Source organism: Mus pahari, chromosome 5, assembly GCF_900095145.1.
Source record: "Mus pahari chromosome 5, PAHARI_EIJ_v1.1, whole genome shotgun sequence".
Lineage (NCBI taxonomy): Eukaryota > Metazoa > Chordata > Mammalia > Rodentia > Muridae > Mus > Mus pahari.
The window spans coordinates 117,446,341-117,471,870 of NC_034594.1; the positions used below are offsets into that span (position 1 = coordinate 117,446,341).

The window sequence follows — 25,530 nt, forward strand, 5'->3', positions numbered from 1 at the left end:
TGTGTAGCCCTGGCTGTCCTGGAGCTCACTCTGTAGACCAGGCTGGCCTCGAACTCAGAAATCCGCCTGCCTCTGCCTCCCAAGTGCTGGGATTAAAGGTGTGGCCCACCACGCCCGGCTTGACTAGCATTTTCATCTTTAGCCAAGTCTCAAAATAACTTAAGTTTTGTTACTCCTTGCAATTTAAAAGACCTAAGATGTTGCAATAAGGATATCTTTTTGAGTCTGAGCCAACCTAACACTAGTGATACAATGTAAAACCTGTGAGGTTAGAAATTAATGAACAAAGAGGGATGATCTAGCATTTTACTCCTCTTTTTCTTAAAGTTTGCTCTTTTTTTGTTTAAAACACCTTTGCATTATCAGAGATCTGTTCATACCTATACAACATTTTTTCAAAAAGGAAAGGAAAACTAAAGAGCACACACACCACACACTTGCATCTAGCAGTGCAAACAACAATTACTACACACTGAAGGGGACCAGTAAACTTACTTCCTACAAAATAAAGCCTTAAACAGTTAATTCGGGGTCTATAACTATATAAACACTTAGTATATATTTAAACCCTGTTTCTAGTCTCTTATCCTCAAAATTGTCATGCAACTCAGGCTGCCTCTTGAGTGCTGGAGTTAAAGTCATGTGCCACTAAAACCATGAGTGCTTTCTCAACACTCTCAATACATAGCTACTGGTCATGTGGAAATACCAGAAATTACCCTTACTAATAACTTCTGTTCTTATGGTCACATGCTAACAACCTGGATCACTAATTAAAACCATACACTTTTCTTCATCTGACCCATCTAGTACACACATCACTAAAAACAAGTCCGCAATGATAACATTTCTGAAAGAGCAGCTAAGACAATAAGTGGTTTAGGGAAAATTAATTTTCCTACAGTCTTCTTAACTGTTTCTTGGTGAAATAAACTAAAGTTACAGAGACAAAAGACTATGTGTAAAAATCATACTATATAAAAGATGACTTGCATATTTTCATGGACAAGAACTAATACAATGTAAACTAGAGGCCAATAAAAACAGTAGGGTGACCAAGGTTTAGAAGAGCACAACAAGCTACACTTAGTTCTCTGTTCTAATAAACTTAATGAGTACTGGAAATACTAACAAAGAAAGAAGTCCAGCCCAAATGTTAGTCTCAAGAGTTCTGATATTCCTGCATATTTAAATAAAGGAAGACTTAGGGAAGCTTAAGAGAGATATATACATTTAATCATGCAGTTTCATCAAGGTGTGGTCCCACTAAGGGTTTTATCAACTCCTACCTCACAAGAAGCTGCTAATCTATTAGTGGTCACCATCATTCCCAATGAGACTAATCTGGCTCCTAGAAGACATTCTGGCCCAGGGTAGTCTTCCATCACAGATCCTGCTCTGATCTTAACAAGTCTGTTTCACCTTTCCATCTTGTTCAAAGTGACTGAAGGTTTATGAAACAATCTATCCTTGTACCTGAGGTATCACCTGCTTATAAACAGACACTTCCTGAATGATTAATGTGCTTACTTGTCCAGTAAACAGGTGACACAAAATAAAGGAAACAAATGAAAAATGGAAACAGAAATGCCAGGCTTTCATGTTGTTTGTTACCATGATGGACTAAGGAAGGAGTCAAACCTTTTCAGCAACTCCAGCTAATTGGTGCCTGCTACAGTACAGATTTCTTGTACAGCAAATACATGTTAGTATATTTGGTTGAAGTATGAGGCAACCTCTACCACACTTATATCATCATTATTTTTTATGTACGTGGGAAAGAAGGAAGAAGAGAGCTAGGAGGAAGAGAAGACACATTACATTACTAAAAATAGTTCATTAAATGATTTTTATTTGTGGAATGTCATCAGCTCAGGAAAATGTGATCAAAACTTGTCTAATCCAATTATTCTTAGGAATAAATCTTCCCTACACTACCACTATTCTATAGTAAAGCTTCACATCTTTCAAATAAATATTTCAAGTTTAAATATTTTTAATGCTGCTAACATCAAGCTGTGCAGTAGGTATGTGCTGTGCCAATACAATATAATCACATGTGTCTTTACTCATTGTTTTCTACAGAGATACTTTTAGTAATATTCAATTTATTATTTATGTATGGCTTTTGTATTCATTCTGAGTGCATTATGAATTTTTTATACCATGATAAAAAACAAATTGTAGTGTTTTGTAACACTTAAGTTGAGTTAAAGAAGAAGGCAGTACTTAAGCTAACCTGTTCATTTATCAAGCTGATATGTATGAAGGAAGAAAAATGGAATCCAGAAAGAGATCCTTGCCTCTCTCTTACCATAAAAATTAACACAATTTAATGTGGTTGGCACCAAGATTAAAGCAAACACATTCTACAACTTCTATCCTCTTTTGCAGTAAGTCAGACCTTTGGGATATCTACATTGTAAATTTTAGTTACCTAAGGAACAGTTCTTGAACAGATCAGCAGAATATGAAAACATATTAGTGCTTAAGCTAAATTATCTACGTATCTAAAGAAGAAATATATTCTATCTGGAGAGAGATCAGTCAGAACAGAAAAAAGCAGCAATGGTAAATGCTGAGGAAGCCATTCAAATAGTGATCAACGGAAATGGCACCACAAAATACTAGTAACTTTAAAAAGCCTGAATAATTTTATGATTACAGGTGTCTCCAAATTTGACACAATTATTTGAAGATCATCTTTTACAGTATAATGCAGCTAAAGAAAGGGTATTTCTAGTTTAGCTTTCTGGGGATGTTTTGTCTACATGGTGCTTGGGTTTGAACCCAGAGCTTCATATGCTAGGCAAGCACTTTATAGACCACTTGATCCTCACTTTATAAAGCTGTAATTCTCCTTTTATCTTTAAAAGAGATAAATAAGATCTTATCACGAGGCTCAAACTGGCCTCAAACTCATGACCCTCCCTCAGTTTCCTCCGTGTTGAGATTACAAGCAGGAACCACTACACTCAGTCTAAAGTTAAACCTCATAAAGTTCCTTCTGTCAAAGCTAGGATAACTTTTATATTATATCACCATTTATAATACATTATAATGTATTCACTATAATGATTCATTATAATGTATAAGTTATCTCAGGGTCACTATAATACAAACTCAACTGCAAAACTTATCCAGTTCTATAATAATACTTTTTCCAACTAAAGAAAAAGTGGAATCTTAGTTTCCATTTACAAACATTACAAATAAATTTTTTCAATTTGTTCACACATACACACACACACACACACACACACAAAACTACTCCAAACTTCCAAGAATTTAGCGTCTAATTGTAAGATCTGTCCAGAACAGAAACAATAAGAATTTTAAACCAGATACTTAAAATAAACATGAGAGCAGTCACTCACAGAGGAAATGAGAAGCAGGAAAGACAAGAAGAACAACACTAAAAGAAACATCCATCAAGAAAAAGACCTGGAAAAGAAACCAAAACTTAGAATTAAAGATCAAATGAAGTTGGGCAGGATGGGGGAGAGGGAAGAGATGAATTTAGCACACAACCCAATGAATACTAAGACCAAATAGTAATGGGAAAATAATTTGAATGTAAGACTTATACCAAAGACAAATTTTATTGAAGATTTAAATTAATTTATAAACACTAGAAAACTGATATGGCATACTAAAACTCAGCCAACAGCCATCAGAGTATTAAAAACTATCTAACACCCTTACAAAAAGCACGTCATTAAATATACTAAATTTTGTCACATGAACAAAATGTTTCAGATCTTCAATTATGAAATAACAGAAATACTAAACAATAATATCTATTTTTCTAAATAGTAAAGAAGTTCCATGTTATTTAAAATAAAGTAGTAGGCCAAAATGTAGGCTTATGGATTAAAATTTAACACAGAAATATATTTAATAATGGCATTAAATTTATTCAAAGTAAATAATTAAAGCTGTGCCAATGCCAAGAAATAGAAAACAAAATTAAGTTTGGTGATAATATGATAAAAAGAGAATATTAAATTAAAACTAAAGACTGTTTTTGTACAGGTCCCAGAACCAGATGTAGCTATAGCATGTATGAATGTTTGATTGAATGTATATGTGCCCCGTATACATACCTGGTAGCTGCAGAGGTAGCAGACATTAGATACCCTGGAACTAGAGTTATAGATGATTGCAAGCCATCATTTGGATGCTTAGAATGTACTGAGGTCCTCTGTAAGAGCATCAAGTGCTCTTAAATGCTGAACCATCTCTCTAGCTCCTAGACTAATTTTAAAGGATATGCTGTACATGTTAGTGGCATCTCTTAAATTTAGAGGTGGTTTTGAGTAAAGAATAATTGACTATTAAATTTGATTAGGCAATCTTATTAGCAAAAAAACAAAAGGATTTTTGATAAAACCTAGGAAGATACATAATCTAAAAATTATTATAAAACTTTTATATAAACTGAAATTCCCTGACACCTGTTACTATACTCTACTCTAGTCCACTTCCATCAAGTACATTACCGCCTAAATGCTGATTATGTTGAAAAAAATGTATAATGATACATCTGATCTTAAAGTCTCTACCATAAATAAGTTATTTATGAAGTGAAATTAGTACCCATTTACCATTTGTGTTCACTCTAAATAACAGCCGAACAGAAAAAGGGCAAGCTATGCACTAGAAGAGGAAATTTACAGTATTATGCATGCATGATAAAACAAATTTTGCAATAAGTAAAATTAAATTCTGCTCTACAATCTAACAATTCTGAGGACAATACAATTCAATGTATTCATGTACATCTTTGATCCTCAAAACAAAAACCTAAAAGAAGTAAGAGCCCTTTTCACATTAATAAAAAACAAACAAAACAAAACAAAAAACCTAATGCTTAATAGGTTTTTTAAAACAAACAGACCAGTAAATCATAATAGAAAGTTCTTTATCAAGATATTGGCCAAATCTATAGCCAGTGCCACAACAGTTAAAAAAAAAAAAAGGCAAAATAAAGCAAAGGTAAAACAAAACAAAACAAACAAGTTTAAGGGGATGGGAAACCTACAAAGCTGTTGCTGCTAGAAAAACTGAGGAGAACTGCTATGCAGAAACATGTTTTGAGTACAAAAAAAAAAAAAAAAAACTGCATCAATTTTAATGATGGCTTCTTAGAACAATCTGTGAAAATGCAAGTGTAATTTTAAAATTCATTTATAAAATATTAGTATATATATTTAATATTAAATATTAGTAGGTTAATATTTGTGTAATAGCCAGGAAATTTATAAAGTTATCTTTCAAAAGCTTAAGAGATATGGGGGTTGGAGGATAGCTTAGCAGTTAAGATCCTATACTGCTCTTAGAGAGGGCCTGGGTTCATTCCCTAACACCCACATGGTAGTTCACAATCACTTTGAAATATATAATCAAGTTGTAAAAATTAGTTCCAGTGTAATATTCACAAGCAATATAATACAGATCAGGCTAAAAATATAGCACATGAAATCTTGTTATGTGGAAGTAATATTTCTATAACATTAAAGTCTTAAATACTATAGTTTTCTCAAAAGAAAAAATATATACAAATAAATGACATTTCTTCCTATACATCTAGGTTCGATGTACAGTAAACAGATGAATAGTAAAATGTACCCTAAGTTATCAATCTATATGAGAACTTCTTTGCAATTACCTTCTCTGCTATAGCATAAGCATCCACAACTATAACAAAAACACCCCATGGATTTGGGGGAAAAATACATTCTCTTAATTCATAAATAAACTACTCTTGTTAACACTGAATAAAAACTGTATCATTGAACAAGTAATAGTAAATAAACAAGGCTATAACCAATATTGTAAGTAAGTCAAACTGGGAATGCTCAGCATTATGCTCCTTAGCACAAATACAGCTCAAAAGCTTCTTAAATCCTAAACAGAACTATGATATAAATTCTACTATCTTTACTAACATAAAAACAAAATTTTGTGGCTCAATGGCAGGACTGACTGTAAAGCTGACATTTCTAGTGTCCCCAAAGTACTTGGCTTCTCTTTAGCCACCTAGCACATGCTTTAGATCAGAGATTTAAAAGCAACTAGGGCTACCATGTTGACATGGTTGACACAATGCTAGATAGAAGACGGCTCAGTTCTGTGACAATCTAAAAGAAACAAAGGAGCCATAGCTCAGACCATTGTGGCTATTCTCTCATGATATTGTATAACTAGTACCATAAAAGAAACCTAACATATAGATTGCTTATGATGAAAATTATAAGTTAAAGTTACAACAGATTACTATCAACAGGGGCAAATTTTAGACAACAACAAAAAATGCTTGGGCATATGGTTAACAAGATGTATTGTGCTGGCATTTCAGAACATCAGGCCACTCTAATTCTGAGAAGAAACTCTACTACAGACAAATAACAAAACAATTGACTCAATCTTTTAAACTTTTACCTTTTCCATGTTCTTCCTTTCATCACAGAGCTTTTAATCTTAATTTTTCTTTACTATACCCAATTTATGTTTTCATGCTTTCCTAACACCTAAGATCATCTTCAAGTATTACCTCTTCAAAGTACCTCTACACGTTTGTTCATTATAATTACATTTTCAAGTCACTCACTCTTTTCCAAAAGATCTAGTTTATCTCTTTTTGCCTCAGTATCCATCAGAGTACATGATATATAGGAGGCACCCAAAAGGTTAAGAAAAGGAAGGAAGTCAGCCTGCCTAGTTCAGATAGAACAAAAGGAAGCAATCTTTGAGTAATTTCTCTACATTGGCTGGCCTAGAACTAGACTCAAATCAAGAACATTATTGCTACTATAGTACTACCAAAACACTGTAAGCAGAAAATAACTAATTAGTCAACAAAGAATAATAAAGGGGAGGTTTATAAAAAAACAAGCTGGGGCAGGAGAGATGGCTCAGCGGTTAAGAGCACTGACTGCTCTTCCGAAGGTCCTGAGTTCAAATCCCAGCAACCACATGGTGGTTCACAATCATCCATAATGAGATCTGGCACCCTGTTCTGGAGTGTCTGAAGACAGCTACAGTGTACTTACATATAATAAATAATTAAGTCTTTTGAAAAAAACAAAAACATAGAAGCTATGTATGTCTATCTGCTTTTAAGAATTACAATCTGGATGAGATACTAAATTTTGTATTACCCTGAAAAATAATGGTATCATTATTCTACCTCCATTTTATATGCTCTGGAAACAGTTCACGATAAAATACTTATTTTAAGAACTTACTATACCCTATATCTACTGGAGTAATCTAAATAAATGTTAAAGAAAAGTAAAATGTTTCCGCAAATATGCACAGTACCCGCCACCATGCTAGGACATGCCATTAATCCTAACACTAGGAAGGCAGAGGCAGGGTCTCTGTGAGTTTGAGGATAACCTGATATACATTATCAAGTTCCAGGACATCCAGAGCTATGTAGAGAGATCCTATCTCAAACAAACAAAAAAGGAACAAATAGTTGCCATATAGAACCTTTCTACATACCCTTAAGTAGGTTAGACCAGAGGCAGAGAAGGGATTCAAAATGAAATTACCAAATCCCTATGAACAAGAATAAACTCTAAGTACATCTTATTTTAAAAAGAGAGAGAAATGATCCTTATTGTCTTAATTAACTCTATCTCAATTACTATATCATAGAAAGCATTCACAGGGGTGAATTTTCCTTGTTTGGGGTAATAGTGACACTGGGCAGCAGTTGCTCTACAGAGCTCCAGCTGGCCTGGAAACTGCTAGATAGGCCAGCCTTGCTTCTGCATCCCAAGCATAAGAAATATACATAGCACTACACGCGCAAATGACATTTTTTTTCCTAATCGATGAGGGTCCATTCACAAATTACATGTACTATAAAAATGTATAAAGCATAGTAAACTAAAGAGGTTTCAAATTTAAACTTCATAGATTCTTACTACTACTAAAGCAAAACACTAATATGTGAAATATAGGAAGACTTTTCTTCAATACATTTCTACTTCTACCTGTAACTTTAAGCTAACTTTATATAAGTAAATTCTGTGTAATATCAGTCCTTTTCAAGAGTAAAAGTAAGTAAAGAGAAAACTACCAGTGAACACTGTTTTTGCCCAATAACCCCACATTTAAAAACATTTATGAGTAAAGCTTCTATAAACATGGTTAAGCATGGGATAGTGTAACAACTTCTGGGTATTTGCCCAGGAGTGGTATAGTTGGGTCCTGGGGTAGAACTATTCTAAATTTTCTGAGAAGCCTCCAGATTGATTTCCAGAATGGCTGTACAAGATTTCAGTCCCACCAGCAATGGAGGAGTGTTCCCCATGCTCCATAGCCTCGCCAGTATGTGCTGTTGCTTGAGTTTTTATCTTAGACATTCTGATGGGTATAAGATGGAAACTCAGGGTTGGGTTGATTTGCATTTCCCTGATGACTTCTATGGGGTGACTTTATTTGACACTCTAGCAGTGGAGAAATGGAATCTGAAGTAGCCAGGCAAGAACTCCCACTGGAGGGACAAGGATACCAGCTCACTTGAAAAGCTTTCAACCCAAAATATTCTTATAAATAACAAGAAATGCAGGGTCAAAGACTGAGACTGAGGGACTAGCCAACCAATAACTGGGCCAACTTGAAACCCATCCCAAGGGCAAGCACTAATTCCTGACACCATCAATGATATCTGTTATGCTTGCAGACAAGAGCCTAGCATAACTGTCTTTTGAAAGACTCCACCCAGTAGCTGACAGAAACAGATGCAGAGGCCCACAGACAAACACTGGACAGAGCTCAGGGATCCTTTTTTTTTTTTTTTTGGTGTTTTGAGACAGGGTTTCTCTGTGCAGCCCTGGCTGTCCTGGAACTCACTCTGTAGACCAGGTTGGCCTTGATCTCAGAAATCCACCTGCCTCTGCCTCCCAAGTGCTGGGATTAAAGGCGTGCGCCACCACGCCCAGCTGAGCACGGGGAAGGATCCGGGGTCCTGGAAAGGATAGAAACTCCAAGAAGACCAATAGAGTCAACTAACCTAGACCCTTAGGGGCTCTCAGAGACTGAACCATCAACCAAAGAGCATACACAGGCTAGACAAACCCTCCCCCAACCCTGTACATATGTGAGTCCGCCAACAACTGGAGCAAGGGTTGCCCTTAAAACTGTTGTGTCTGTGGATTCAGTTTCCCTAACTGGGCGGCCTCATCAGGAGAGAATGAGTCCAGCTCTGCAGAGACTGGGATGTGCAAGTGTGGGTGGGCTCCACCCTAACAGGAGAAAGGAGGGGAGATGGGGAAAGGACTGTGTGCAGTAGGGACCAGGAGAAGTAGGGGACATCAACTGAGATGTAAACTAAATAATTAATTGAAAAAAATTTACATTTCTCTACCACAAAAAAAATTATTTGATCTAATGTTTCTTAAAACATTAAAGGCCGGGCAGTGGTGGCACACGCCTTTAATCCCAGCACTTGGGAGACAGAGGCAGGCAGATTTCTGAGTTGGAGGCCAGCATGGTCTACAGAATGAGTTCCAGGACAGCCAGGGCTAAACAGAGAAACCTTGTCTCAAAAAAACCAAAATAAACAAACAATTCCAGGAACCTATTTGGGGGTGGGGGGACTCCATCTAAAAACTCTGGGGACATTTGTGTACCTTGAGCCTCTGGAAACATTTTAATGTCAAACTAAAAGTACACCTTGACATATCTAAGTCAAAGGTTAACCGGAAGCTAGGTGATACAACATGTACCTGAACACCAGCTATGTAGACAGCTGAGACAGAAGGAGAACCCTGACCAAGAAATACAAGGCTAGTGTGACCTACAAACAGAGTTTTCCTCTATAAAGTAGTGGCCCATGCCTTTAATCTTAGTCAATAGGCAGATACAGGTGAAAAATTTAAGAGTCTGAAGTTATCCTGGTCCATATAGCAAATTCTAGCCAACCAAGGCTACATACATAGTGAAACCCTGTCTTAAAAAAGCAATACCAAAGCCGGGCGGTGGTAGCACACGCATTTAATCCCAGCACTTGGGAGGCAGAGACAGGTGGATTTCTGAGTTCGAGGCCAGCCTGGTCTACAAAGTGAGTTCATTCCAGGTCAGTCAGGGCTATACAGAGAAACCCTGTCTCGAAAAACCAAAAAAAAAAAAAAAAAAAAAAAAAAAAAAAGCAATACCAAAATCCAAAATACAATTTAAAAAAAAAAAAAAAAATGTGATTAGCCACCTCCAGGAAAAGAAAAAGTTAATCAGATTTTACCACACAAATTTGTTCCTTAAAGGTGTATGCATAGCCGGGCGTGGTGGCCCACTCCTTTAATCCCAGCACTCGGGAGGCAGAGGCAGGCAGATTTCTGAGTTTGAGGCTAGCCTGGTCTACAAAGTGAGCTCCAGGACAGCCAGGGCTACACAGAGAAGCCCTGTCTCGAAAAACTAAAAAAAAAAAAAAAAAAGTGTAAGCACGTGTACACCTGAGTGCATGTGTGCACAGAGGCCTTGGATCTCCTGAAGCTATAGGTGCAAGCTGGTGTGAACTGCCACACCTGGGTGATAGGAACCAAACTGGGGTCCCCAGGAAGGGCAACAAGTGCTCTCAACCACTGAACCATCTCTCTAGTTCCTTAATACCTTATAGCTTGACTTTTATTTATATGTTTTAATAACTTAGAGCTAGGACTACTAAAACACAAACCTGTCTAACGCATACAGAAAAAAGACACTATAAAAATTATTAATGTACTAAGTTAGCTGTGTGTCAAGAGAACTCTGTTCAAAGTTACAAAGATCAATCCTAATGTAGGTCAATCCTAATCTCAGGAATTACATAAACTAAGCATATCAAACTGTTAAGAATAATATCAGCAAAGATGAATCATATACATAACAGAAAGGAAGTCATATGTGGGCAATGAATCCTTTTACATTTAATATACATTTGTCTTTATAATATAAAAGAAATTTTCTGAACGCAATAAGGTAAGAAGTTGTTGAAGCTCACAAATAATAATTTCAAAACAGAAAAAAAAGGAAAAAATACTAAACTGGAAGAATAAGTTTGAGAAATAAAGATAAACACTTATCTAAACATTACTTGCCTGTGTGTTTTCTTTCTAGTAAATACGCAATAATCACATAAAAGTCGAAGATTCAAAGCCAGGCCTGATGGTAAACACCTTTAAGCCCAGAACTTGGGAGGCAGAGGCAGGCATGTCTCTGAGTTAAAGGCTAGCCTGGTCTACAAAGCAAGTTCCAGGGCAGACAGAGCTACATATTGAGACGATGTCTTGAAAGAACCAACACAGAGAAATCCTGTCTCAAAAACAACAACAACAAGTAGCAGATTCGAAATATTTACGAAAGCAATAAAACTATCGACCACTTTTAGTCTTTTTGTTACATTCCAAAGTAATCCCTTTTTATTAGTCCCTCCCTCCCTCTCCCTCTCCCTCTCTCTCTCTCTCTCTCTCTCTCTCTCTCTCTGTGTGTGTGTGTGTGTGTGTGTGTGTATAATTATTTTTCAAACTCAAACTCATATAGCATAAATTTATGTAAATTCACTGTGGGGCAACGGGCTATGCACAGACAGCCTGGTCTCCAGTGGAGCTGAGGTCTTGAACCCTGGGGGACCCAGTGGGTGGTAATTCCCACCTACATGGGACAGAAAGTGTTCGATCATGTCTCCTGGACCCCTGGCTCCTGTTGATGTTACCTCCCCCACAGCCCCCACAGGAGAGGAGTGTGGCTTCCAGTCCCAAGCTTCTGGCATTCTGGCTAGACTCCTCCTCACAGTTACCTAGCAACAGCAAGATACCCAAGCCCACTATAAGAGGGGCTGCTTGGCCCCACCTCACTCTCTCTAAGCTTTTACCTCTCTTACTCTCTAGCTTTCCTTCTCTTCTCTTCTCTTCTCTTCTCTTCTCTTCTCTTCTCTCTCTCTCTCTCTCTCTCTCTCTCTCTCTCTCTCTCTCTCTCTCTCTCTCTCTCCTCCCATCTCTCCATGTGGCCATGGCTGGTCTCCCTCTCTCTTTCTACCTTCTCTCTTCCCCCCTGCCTTTCTAAAATAAAGCTCTAAAACCATAAACTGTCTCCGGCCATCAAGGCCCACCGTGTTTGAATAATGGGCTTTCTCCTAAAGAGAGCTGCTCTAACCTCCTGACAGATGGCCTTCCTTCTTGCCCTCCAGCCACAGACCTGACCAAGGATTTTTGCCCGAGGGGGAACCAACTAGTCCCCCCCCCTCCCTGCCATCTTCCCTTATCTCCCGAGCAGAGTGCCACCCCAGGGTCCCTATTCTGTTCTCTGCTCCTCCGCAGTATCCAGCATGGGATGCCAGAGGCTGAGAACCTGGTACCTGGGGCTGCCCCTTGTCCACCACCCACCGTGTAGGGTCAGTGGCTCAACACAGTCAGATGCCCACCTGGGGCCACCCAGCACTGCGTGGAAAGTATCCAGCAGTCCTTCTGCCACCGCGTGCCCAGAGCACCAGAACTCTGGCGGGATGTGGGCTCTCTCGCACACCACTCTTTCCCATACATCCATGGCCCCACAATTCACCCTTTAAATTTAGATGCTTTTATAATAAAACAAATACCAGAGAGCTATGAAACATGGAGAGGAGAAGAGAAGAGAAGAGAAGAGAAGAGAAGAGAAGAGAAGAGAAGAGAAGAGAAGAGAAGAGAAGAGAAGAGAAGAGAGAAGAGCTAAACTACTAATGGTTGGTTACATAAGAATAACTTCAGTTCCCTGGCAATTCACTTTGGGAATCATCAATAGACAAATTCTGTCTCCCCAAAAGCAACTAACTAAATCACCTAAGAATTTTACTCAAGCCAGGCACAATGGCAATTGCCTTTAGTACCAGCACTTGGGAGGCAGTGGATCTCTGTGAGTTGGCCAGCCTGGTCTACACAGTGAGTTCCATACCAGCCAAAACCACATAGTAAGACCTCTTTTAAAAATACAAACAAACAAATAAGCAAACAAAGAATTTAAATTAGACCCTACTACTATTAATTATATTCTGACAACACAAAAGATCAAAAGGCATAAAATGACTATATTAGATTTTTTACTACTTTTGTTCTTGCTTCATCATCTGCAAACACTAGTGCTATTATTGTCTACTAAGTCAGTTTTTAACTCTGTTGCTCCTTCAGGGAATGATCTCCTGGCAGGAATTGCTCAACTGACCTCAGAGATCAGGCTTTTTGAAGCAGTTTGACCTGTAGAATTCAGAATTGAACACCTGACACGAGTACTCAATAAACTGCTGAATGAATTTGTAAGCCTATACACAATTTCAATAATACAATATGAAAACAAACCTGGTACCTTAAAAACAAGTATACTAGCAAAATACTAAATTTTATAGAATCCCAATTTGAAGTTTTAAAAAAAATTGAAACTTTTCCATAAATTTTTATGGCAAATTCTAAGTAAAAAGATTAAATCTTAACTATTATTTCCTGTCATGTGAGGTCTGTCTCTGAAGATTCACAAGCAAGAACAAAAATTAGTAACACTCTTAGTTCTGAAGTACAGACACAATGCATATACATAGACTTTTAAAGTATAAGGGGTATGCATCAGAACATAAAAATGCAAAATAAAGTTAAGAGTATACCTGACTCAAATCATCCAATACTACCATTTACTACATAATAATTAGAAGTGTTAAGCCGGGTGTGGTGGCACACGCCTTTAATCCCAGCACTTGGGAGGCAGAGGCAGATGAATTTCTGAGTTCGAGGCCAGCCTGGTCTACAGAGAAAGTTCCAGGACAGCCCAGGGCTACACAGAGAAACCCTGTCTCGAAAAACCAAAAAATAATAATAATAATAATAATTAGATGTGTTAAACAGAAGTTGGCCAAGCTATTTCTGAATAGCTTAAAACAAAAACAAAAAAAATTTAAAGAGAGCCTATTGTTCCAGCTACTCAGCAAGTTGAGAAAGGAAGTTGGAGCCCAAACGTTCTAAGTCCAAGGTAAAAACAATATAGAATGAGTGATCAAGACAGTGTGGGGAGCGAGTAGGACACAAGAGCAAGAAAGGAGAGGAAGAGAAGAAAAGAGAAAGGACTGGGAAGAAAAAAGAAAGGAAAGGAAAAGCGAAAGAAAAGAAAACAAATGAGATAGCTAAAAAAAGTCTTTGAATCAAAGACTTACTCTATGATATTCATGAATATATAAATATTGGTTCCATCAAGAGTTTTTATAAGCACTCCACCACTACAATCTATTTACTTATTTAGCTGATCTGGAGACAGATCTCATGACATTGAGCAGTCTAGACGTCTAGTTCCATTCTAATTTTTCCAATGAGAATTAAAGAACACAGTATTAGATTTTTAAACGATGGCCAGTACAATCTTCAACTCCTCATTGACTCTAAACATCCTGTACTGGCTAGTTTTTTGTCAACTTGACACAGCTGGAGTTATCACAGAGAAAGGAGCTTTAGTTGAGGAAATGCCTACATGAGATCCAGCTGTAAGGTATTTTCTCAATTAGTGATCAAGGTGGAGAGGCCCCTTGTGGGTGGTGCCATTTCTGGGCTGGTAGTCTTGGGTTCAATAGAGAGCAAGCTGAGCAAGCCAGGGGAAGCAAGCCAGTAGGGAACATCCCTCCATGGCTTCTGCATCAGCTCCTGCTTTCTGACCTGCTTGAGTTCCAGTCCTGTATCCTTTGGTGATCAATAGCAGTATAGAAATGTAAGCGGAATAAACCCTTTCCTCCCCAACTTGCTTCTTGGTCATGATGTTTGTACAGGAATAGAAACCCTGACAAAGACACATTCCAATGACACAGCATAATCACAGTTGTATATTAGTCAAAACATGTATAAATTCTGCTCAGAATAGAAAGGAAAAAAATAAGGCAGAATGCTAATGAATGAAATTATATCACACAGAACTACTAGCACTACAATGGTCATTAAAAATAAATATTTCAACAACAACAAAAAAAAGCTAGAGAATAAAAATTTACCATCTGCTACTCACATAAAACACCTGGAATAAACAAAATCTAAATAACTTACCGTTACAGATTTCAGTGTCATGCCATGATAGGTGCCCATAGTATCAATCTTAAAGCCTTCCGTTTCTACAAAGACAAAGAGTCTACTATGATTTATGTATTTCAAGACATTAAAAATTTCGATCACAATTTACTTTACATATAACATAACAAAGCTGTGAATATGCAATACATTTTATCAAATGTTTCTAAAGATTAAAAACTTTAAGACACTTGCAAAAAGATATTCAATAAATGGTGCCACACGCCTTTAATCCCAGCACTTGGGAGGCAGAGGCAGAAGGATTTCTGAGTTCCAGGTCAACCTGGTCTACAGAGTGAGTTCCAGGACAACCAGTGCTACACAGTCTCACACAGTGCTACACAGTGAAACCCTGTCTCAGAAAAAACAAAACCCCCCCAAAAAAAAACAAAAAACAAAAAACAAAACAAAACAAAAAACAAAAAAGAACAAAAAAACACAACAATAACAACTTTAAGACACTTGCAAAAAGATATTCAATAAATGCCCAGGCATTTATTGCATACAATCTGGTTAAGATTATCTTTCAAATTTTGTTTTAAAAAAAAAAAAAATCACACCAAAAAAGACTCAGCAGTTAGAAGCAGTAGCTATGCTTAGAAAATACAAAAACAAAAAACAAACAAACAAAAACTAGGTAAAATTCCCAGCCCCTATGATCAGCCCATAATGACTGCCTTTAAGTTCAGTTTCAAGGGCTCTAATCCCCTCTTCAGGCTCCAAGAACACCACACATATATGTGATACATGGATACACATAAGCAAAATATCCATATACATAAAAATGAAATAAAATAAAAATTGTAAATGCTAAATAAAAAACATATAATGCCTTTATTTTTACTACTAGCTACTAAATGGTTGTACCTTTAAAAGCATGTAAAATAGGAAGTTCCTAAATTACAAAAACTTTTGCTCCAAAGTTTAATCTATGGGATCCACTGTTATACAATGAGTAGAAACTGCTGCTCTCACACTGAGTTTTTCAAAACAGAGTGCAACATGCTCTTCTCTCTCTCTTCTAAAAGTAAACGTTTAATTCTATACATACAGAGCAATTTATTTTTCATTCCTGTTTTGGCTCTTGTTATGGTCAATCAACTAATGGCAGTCAATTTGGGTGTTTGACAATATTTTACCAGTGAAAGAATGACATAAACATAACACATGTCATTGAAATAAAACATACACTGCTTAAATTTCATCAAGGTTATGTGACTATTAGTGAAAAAATTTTAATTGAAAAATTGGTTTCATAGAGTATATGTTCTAAACTTCTTACAAAATCATATAGCAAGTACTTTTGCAAATTATATACCATATGCCTTTGTGTTATATGTAAGATTTTGCAGTTGTGGTGAAGAAACAAGAATCTAAACAAGAAGCTGGAGTTGGTCCTTACAGGACTAGATGTGCTATGAATATTTTATGTAACTCATTCCTTCTAAAACACCAAAGTGAATAAAAGACTGGATCACTGTCTTGCTGTGGTACCCATTTGCCTTTTTCTGGTAAGTGAAGTCAACATAAACAATTTACTGCATCAAAACAATACATCCTTTTTTAAAAAGTTGCCCAGAGACTTCAGATGATACAGAAAAAAAATAGCAAATGTTCAGTTGTTTCTATCTCACATCTTCCTAAGGGCAGACAAAATGAGTGAAGATCTCAAGAGAAACTAGTGAAAACCTCACCTCACTGACATTCTGCTAATAAAGAAATGACTCAAAATTATATTAGCTACACTGTCAATCAGGCTGTCACAAAGTAACCCCTCACACTTTGCTGCTATTCTATGCTTGGAGCATAACTATAAATGTACACATTCATATTTAACATATGACATTTTCCATCCCAAAATTCTTTATATCCAAAACTAATATCAATAACAGCAAGCATTTGTGAGTGGTTTATTATGTTATCAAACATTACACAAGGAACTTCATCTTTAGCACAAGGTTTATCCCCAAAGTAATTCTATGAAACAAGTTAATACTACTAATAAATATTTAGAGATATGAGGTAACAGAATACAGTCAAAATAACAATAAAATCTATGCAAAAATTAACTAAGACACACATAAGCCATCTGGATCCAGAATCAAAGATACCAACAAGTGGCTAACCAATTTTGTTCTGTAAAGTCCAAATACTATTTTTAGGTGTTGCAGAATGATCTCTGTCAAAACTACTCATCAGAGCTGTCAGCTACAGATAACACATAAATGAATAAATATGACTAGGTTTAAGCAACAACAACCAAAAAAAACCCTTTTACTTACAAAAACAGATGACTGAACTAGATTTATACTAAGAAGTTAATTGATAAGCCTTATTCTTTTGTTGTTGTTTTTTATGAGTACACGTGAGACACACCAGAAGAGAGCATCTGATCCCATTACAGATTGTTAAGCTCTTAACCGCTGAGCCATCTTCCCAGCCCTGACAAGCCTTATTCTTAAGTATCACACTATCCTACCACTAAAGTTCAGTGTGACCATGATTGAAGAAGATAGAGGATAAGCAACTTACCTTCTTTGCCTTTGAATCTTTCTTGGTCATATCTGTTGTAAGCAGCTGGAATAGGCTGTTTTGTACGCAAAGTAGGATCCTAGAAAAAAAGTTGCCAGTTAATATTTTTACATATTACTTATTTAACACTTATAATTAAAACCTGATAGGGACACTTATAAAAGTAAGTATAATTATCAATATGGCACAGAAGACAGAATATACTAAGTAGACTACTTGGCCTTTGATGACTGGGAATCAATATTCAATATTATATTTGCTGGCTGAAAATGACCATCCCTCCAGGCAATCCTAGCACTCAGAAGGCAGAGGCAGGNGGATCTCTGTGAGTTCAAGGCCAATTTGGTCTACAAAACAAGTCTAGGATAGCCAGGACTGTTACAGAGAAGCCCTGTCTCCAAAAATGAAAATGACCATCCTTATACCAACAATTAAAAAAAAACAAAAAAGTTCAAGTATGCTTCTATTAAAACTGCAGAAATATATGGTAAGCAGATGCATGTTAACTGCTTAAATGACTTTGTGAAATAATACTCTCTCCCTAATGGTAATCTGAACAAAGTGACTTCTAGGACAGCCAGGGCTTAGAGAAACCCTGTCTCAGAGGGGAAAAAAAGAAAGGGTGGGGGGTATTTGTAGTAAGCCAACTAAAAATATACCTAAGTATTACTATTAATTCAATATCATTAAACATTAACCACGAATGACCTCATGAATAAAATTACTAATATCTTTCAAGGCTATGTTTAGTACTCTTAATTTTTTTCTAAATTCTACATGAAATTGAACTAATGTGAATTGTACTTTTTGCCTTTCTTAAGTCTTGAGAAGAGGTAGAAGGACAGCAAACTAGAGGGTATTTCAGAATTTCAATGGAGATTATATGTCATGAATTTATGGTTTGAAGGGTTCTAAGTGACACCTCACATAGTAAGCCAGTCAGCCATCAGAGGAACTAAATCTGAGGTATAACCAAGGGGCCATACAGCAGATACCAAGGAAAATCACACACCAAGGTGAATGGCCAACAAAGACATCAAACAAAAGGTCCAATGGTCAACCTAAAATAATTTCTTAGAACGCTTTTCCTAATGAACTCCTTTTTAGACTCTCACCCAGTATTTCTCAAGAAACCCAAATTACTGCTGAAATAACTTTTAAAAGTGGAGAGGGTCTTTACATCTTTCAAGTATGCTGAAGTAACAAAACTTTACACAACAGACTGATGTAAAATGTTTAAAATGTAAGTATTACAACACTAAAATACAAACACAAAGGCACTTTTTAAAAACAACAATATAAGCAGATTCTTACCACAGGGGCTGCATTTGGAGCAGGCCGTTGTTCAGGGGCACGCCCTTCTTCTCTGGCTTTTACAGATTGAAGAATTGCAAAAATATTCTTTGAAAAATTCTAAAACATGAAAAGATTCTAATTAAACCCAGCATACATGTGCAAAGGTTTATCCTTTAGTGATTTGATTTATATGGAAACTTTCTTCCTTCCTTCTTTTTTTTCTTTTCCTAATTCATAAGGAACTGGAATTGCTATGGTTTGGAAATGGTCTGTCTCCCAAACATCCCTATGCTAGATCCCTTAGCTGTGAGGTAGAGGAGCCTTTAAAAAGTGGGGCCCAATGAGGAACAATTATGTTATTTGGTAGCTGCTATCAGAGAAGATTGATGTAGGACTTGATGCTATAACCAAGAGGTGGAGCTGTCCAATCTTCCAGTTTCAGTCTCCAAAACCTGAACTAAATAAGTATCTTTCCTCCTCACTCCTGATGCTAGGCCCTCACATAGACAAGCAGGTGTTCTACATTACCCTATATCCCCAGCCCTAACCTCCTATGAAGCTCCTACCTTTGAGTATTTGAGTCAAAAGAAAACAAGGTAATACAATGACACATAAAAATAAAGCCAACTACTTTGAGTGTGGCTATTAGAAATCATTCTTAGAACAATTAAATACAATTTGTATTATTCTGCATCTATTCAAATATGTAACCCAAAAAAAGGAAGCATTTAAATGTAACACATTTGTTTCAAAGGAAGCTCCTAAATCCTCCAAGTATAATACATTCCTGTGCTATATTCAGATTGCCACAGTCTTCCTAAAATGCTAAAAGTTACAGCTATCTGTAGAAGCCACTGTACATTTCTAAAATCTGAAAAGATAGAAAATAATCACAACTAAGCTTGTCTAACACTGCTGACTAGGTCCTCCTTCCTTCAAGAAATAACCTTCTTTTGGCCCCTGATACATTGTTCTCCCGAGTTTTTACCTAAGATTAACAGTATCCCCCAATGACTAAGAATACTTTGGGACTCCTGCCCCTACCAATGGTTTAAGGAATATGTGAGTATCTACTGTAAACTACCTTAACTGACATGAAAATCCAATGATAAGCAACACATGGTTCCTGCTCTCATGTACTTCAAGTATAATTCTCTTCTCTAGAAATGAAGCATTCTGGGGCCAGCAAAGTAATTCAACAGGGAAAGCACTTGGAGCGCAAGCCTTTCTACCTGAGTTCAATCATTAGAACCTATGTAAAGGTATAAGAAAATCAACTCCACAAACCTTTGACTGCCCCATTTGTACCATTGTAAGACTGTGTGCATGCATGCATGTGGTGTGTTGTGGTGTGTGGGTATACAGGAGTGTGTGTGTGTGTGTGCACACACGCGCACGCACACAGACATATAAAGATTTTTTAAAAGAAAGAAATCTGGGGGCTGGAGAGGGTACTTTTTGTTCTCCCAGTCACCCCAGGTTCAGTTGCCTCCACCCACATGGCATCTTACAACCATCGAAAACACCAGTTCCAGGAAATGTGTCCTCTTCTGACCATCACTGATACCAGGCATATGCATAATATACTAACATACATGAAAACAAACCACTCATACACATAAAGTAAAAATAAGTCTTTATAAAGAAAGCAACAAATTTGACTCCGTATCACACTTTATCATTCCATCTACCTTACTGGTTCTGACTACATCAACCTCATGGCCTACAAGTACTCTACTACGCTGAAATACACTTTTCCCCTTTACTTTGGATAAGTTACCTCCACTTGTTAAATACCTACCTTATTCTACATGTCATTCATTACTCCCTGTACTAGAATATCATCCCTGTGAGGCTAAGGACCAAAGTATCATCAATCACTGACTAACTTATGCATATTAAATATTATGCAAAAATTATGTACAGCAAATAAGAAGTTTAAACATTAACTATATACCACTAGTATAATTACTGTATACTAACTATGATACTAACTAGTTCCTGTTTCTTTACAGCAGCAAATACAGATCTCAGAACTACTTTGCCATATTGGAAACTACTGAAGACTCTAAAGGTCTTTAAGCTGAAGTCCAAATTTATCACACTAAAGATTAAAACTAACAATTTTTTCAAGTAGGAATTCCATAAAAAACAAGAAAGAAGCAAGATTCTATGTAAACATAATATGTTTTATAAAAATTATTTCTAAAATGTATCCAAAAAGTAGTAAGACTAAAACCTGAAATTTTATTAAGTGTGCTTAATATCTGGTTTACTAAATGATGGCTGCATTCTGATACTTACTTCTACATACCTACTGTGTTATCATGTTTGTTCAAAGATATCAAGAAAATTTGGCCTCAAACAGTAAAGGTAGAAGCATTAAGATAACTTTTCAGATAGCTGATATTCCTTTTTACTATCATACCAAAATAAATGGTTTCCTAAAAGATATTGCAAGTAGAAACCATATCCATAAATACTGCGCGCTAATATTTTAAATTTTCTCAATCTATCTGTACTTTAAATGAAGTTTTTCATTCATCCATTGATCCTCAGGAAAATATCCATCTCTGGGTTATGCAATTATACGCTCCAGACTAATACATTGCATTATTCAACATTTAAAAATATGTCATTTACTAATGCCTTTTAAAAAAAGATTTATTTATTTTATGTATATGAGCACACTATAGCTGTACAGATGGTTGTGAGCATTCACGTGGTTTTGGGAATTGAATTTAGGACCTCTGCTCGCTCCAGTCGGCCCAGCCCCCTCCAGAGGAGGGTGTCAGATCTCATTATGGTGGCTGTGAGCCACCATGTGGATGCTGGAATTTGAACTCAGAACCTTCAGGAGAGCAGTCAGTGCTCTTACCCACTGAGACATCTTGCCAGCCCCCGCTAATGCTTTTACATATTAAATCAGTTATTATGATTTACAAAAGTCTCATTAAAACAGTCTATGAATTAGAAAACTGGAAAAATCGTAGCAGAAACTTCCCAAAATTTTAATTTTCTCAGGAAAGTTACATTGGTCAGTTGCATTTCCTGACACTATTTCAAGAGAATATCTATAAAATACCTAAGTCTGAAAAACAGACATTTAAATAAAACACAATGGTTTCCTTTTTTAAGTTTCTTTAGTTAATAACCCAAACCACAATACGAATGCTGTTCATAAAAGCAACTACAGCTTTTTTTTTAGTGTGCAGGACTACTGTTCCATTTAAATTTCATTAGGTATATTCAAAGGTCCCTCTTTACTTAAGGTTAAACCTAAACAAAGAACACCATGATTTGCTAGTAATGTTGGGTGCCCCTGCCTTGACTCACGCCAAGTACCAGCAGTGTTAGAAGCCATAGTTTCCACATCATTTTACTGCAAACATCAGCACAGTGTCAAATGCAAACGAAATCTCAGTCCAACTGCTCAAACAAGAAAGTCAGATCACTTTTAAAGTGGTAAAACTGAATGAGACATAAACTCTAGAAGAATCGATCCAAATAGCATCAGCAAGTCTTGTGTGCAAGAATTACATGTGATTATCTCCTTTGGACAGATCTCTTTATACCAATGATTCAATAATAAATTACTTTGGTTTAAAAATATCCCCCCAAAGCTACATGTTACAAAATGTACTCTTAATACACTATTACTGAAAGGTGGGATTTTTAAGAAGTGTCTTTAAAAAATGGATTAAGTGGAGACTAAATAAGTGGCTTAGTGATTTTAAGAGTCATTTTCTGATAAAATAATAAATTCAGCCCTCTTTTTAATTCCCTCTCTCTCACCCATGTGATACCTTCCGCCATTTTTGATGCAGTAACAAAGCCCTCATCAGATGCAGTTCCTTGATCTTGGACTTTCCAGCCTCTAGAATGGTGAACCACAGAAATGTCTATTCATTATAAATTACTCAGTCTGTGATACTCTGTTATAGCAGCTCAAAACAGAATAAGACCTCTTATTTTAGTGGCACAGAAATTTCTGTTGGTTGCAAATTAGTCTGTGATACTCTGTTATAGCAGCACAAAACAGAGTGAGACATTTAATATAATGATACTATAAAAACAGGTTGCTTTAACTAGGGTATATTAACTGTATAAGGATAATAAAAACTTGAACTTTCTTGCTCCTTAAATTCAGAAAATAAAATTCTGATATTAGGTAATAATGAAGGTAAGTCTCAAGTCTACATTAGGCCAGAACTGCCAGGCCTAACAACCTGAGCTCAATCCCAGGAATCCACATGGGGAAAGGAAAGAAGTGACTCTCACAAGCTGTCTCCTGATCTCCAAATGTACAAATGCACACGCACATAAATCCCATACTCCTTTTAAGTATCTATAGCTATTTTTAAAGTTTAGCAGATGAAAACTATACCTAGAGATAAGCAGTCAAAATGTTTAATTTTGACCTTTTAAAATGTTAACTTTATTTTTAAATGCTATTATTTATAAAAGAAAAACTCGCTTCTAAACAATAGTTAAATGACTGTTTTTTATAAGATACAGTGGTACCAACATTAAATTATAACACTTAAACTGATACAATCCTGCCACCTAGAGTTGACAGAAAAAAAGCTCCTATCAACAATTTAAAATTTTAATATTTTAGATTTTAAAAACCCTTTAAGTTTTAGACTAAGTTAAAATGAATTTAAAAAAAAAAAAAAAAAAAAAAGCCAAGCATAATGACACATGCCTTCCATCCCAGCACTCAAGAGGCAGAAGCCAAGGCCAAGGCTGAGGCTGAGGCGGGTGGATTTTTCTGAGATGGAGGCCAGCCTAGTCTACACAGCAGGTTCCAGGACTATACAGTACAACCCTGTCTCAAAAACCAAAACAAAAGCAAAAGAGAAACTAGTAATTCACAGTGTTAATCAAGTATTAGCCAATTACACAATGAAAATAAGAATAATACCATTTAACTATTGGTAACAAAAAATTGAAAAGTGAAAGTTTTAGTCATAACCTCACATTTCTTTGTAGTTTTAAACTCTAGAAAATGGTAGTTTTATATTTTTTATGTATGTGTATGAGGACATATGCACCACAGTTTTAAGCGTGGAACTAAGAGAAAAACTCAGTTTTCTCCATACACAGGTTCCAGGAACCAAATGCAGGTTACAAGTTTGCATGGCTAGCCCCTTTATTTCTGTGCTATCTTACTGGATACGGAAAACAGTTTGTTCCTGTCTAAAGTAAACTTAGGTTATTTCTATTCTTGTGTATGCACACATGCCATGCTGTGTGTGGAGAGCAGAGGGCAACTTGGTGGAATTTGTTTTTTCATCTTTGCACGTCTCTGGAGACTGAACTCAGATTGTCAGACTTACAGAACAAGGGCCTTCACCAGCCCAGTCATCTCTGTGGCCAATGGAGAATGATTCTTAAGATGGAAGACAAGTCAAAATATGAAATGAATAGAAATAACTATTTTCCTTACATCCCTTTTCTACTAATTTTATTCCTAGCAAAATGATACAGTAAGTTAGAAGGTAAAGTCCCAATATTATTCTACAATCAAAACCACTGTACATAGCAGGCGAAGGCAGATCCAAGCCACTAAAAAAGACTCAAAAAAAAAAAAAGAAAAAAAGAAAAACCCAGGGAGTCTCTAAACAAAGTCTTTCCAAAATTAGGGTGAGATTCACAGTAATTTTACACAAATGTCTCTATCAAGCCACCATTGTTAGCAACTATGAATCAATGGAGAATTAATGTCTAAGAATACTTAAGAGGAAAGCCCATCAACAGAGAGAAAATATGTTCACATAACAGAACTGAGTCTGTTGACATATTAGAGCATCTAGCACATGGAGTGTGCACACTCACACACGCAGATCTACAGTATACACATGAAGATTAGAGGAAACCTGTGGTGAATGAATGTTCTCCTTCCACCTCTACACAGTTTGAATAAGCCTCAAATTGACAGACCCCCCATTTAAATTCTTACATTTGCTCGGAACAAAATTTCAAAGAATTAGTCCTTAGCTGTTCAAACATAAATAAATAAAACTTAAAATAAAACGAAACCTCTAAGTTTTAAACAATCCTATAGCACTCCAAAGATGAGTAAAATGTTTTAATTACCTTTCCTGTGCTCTGTAAAATAGTTGTTCTTGTCCTCCACACTCTCTCTCTGCTGACAATATCTCTGGTCACATCTACCTCAGCATCCACAAAACTCCTCTGCTTAAGGGCAGTTATATCATCATCTAGATCGGTCTTGATAGTAGATCTTTTCTTAGCCATAATTTTGGCTTTGATTGCAGCAATTTTTTCCACTGACATGGCCTCAGACAAAGACCTAAAAGTAATTTATTTTTTAAATTTCACAGCCAAGATTCTTTCAGTACAACATATACATTGTGGCACTTAAATTGACTGGGAGAAAAAACAAAAATACTACACATGGCAATAAGCTTTTCTATAAAATTGTATATTTGTTATTTTACAGTCACATGGGACTTTTATATGTAACAACTCATACAAATAATACTCTAAAAACAAGTTAATAGTTTACTTACTTATGTTGAATATGAGTGATTTACCTACATGTACAACTGTGTGTCATTTGTATGTCTGGTGCTCAAGAAAGTCAAAAGAAGGCATCAAATTCCCTGAAACTAAA

At 36.3% G+C, this 25,530-nt stretch overlaps 1 protein-coding gene across 1 annotated transcript in view; it reads right to left on the reverse strand.

Annotated features, from left to right (window-relative positions):
- Positions 1-25,530, reverse strand: part of Cdc73 (cell division cycle 73) — a 94,604-nt gene that overhangs the window by 46,890 nt on the left and 22,184 nt on the right. Inside the window, exons 7-10 of the mRNA XM_021198424.1 lie at positions 24,990-25,206; positions 18,906-19,004; positions 17,592-17,670; positions 15,039-15,103 (exon numbers count right to left, since the gene is read on the reverse strand). Coding sequence (XP_021054083.1) covers positions 15,039-15,103; positions 17,592-17,670; positions 18,906-19,004; positions 24,990-25,206 — 460 coding nt within the window. The remainder of the gene's footprint in view (positions 1-15,038; positions 15,104-17,591; positions 17,671-18,905; positions 19,005-24,989; positions 25,207-25,530) is intronic.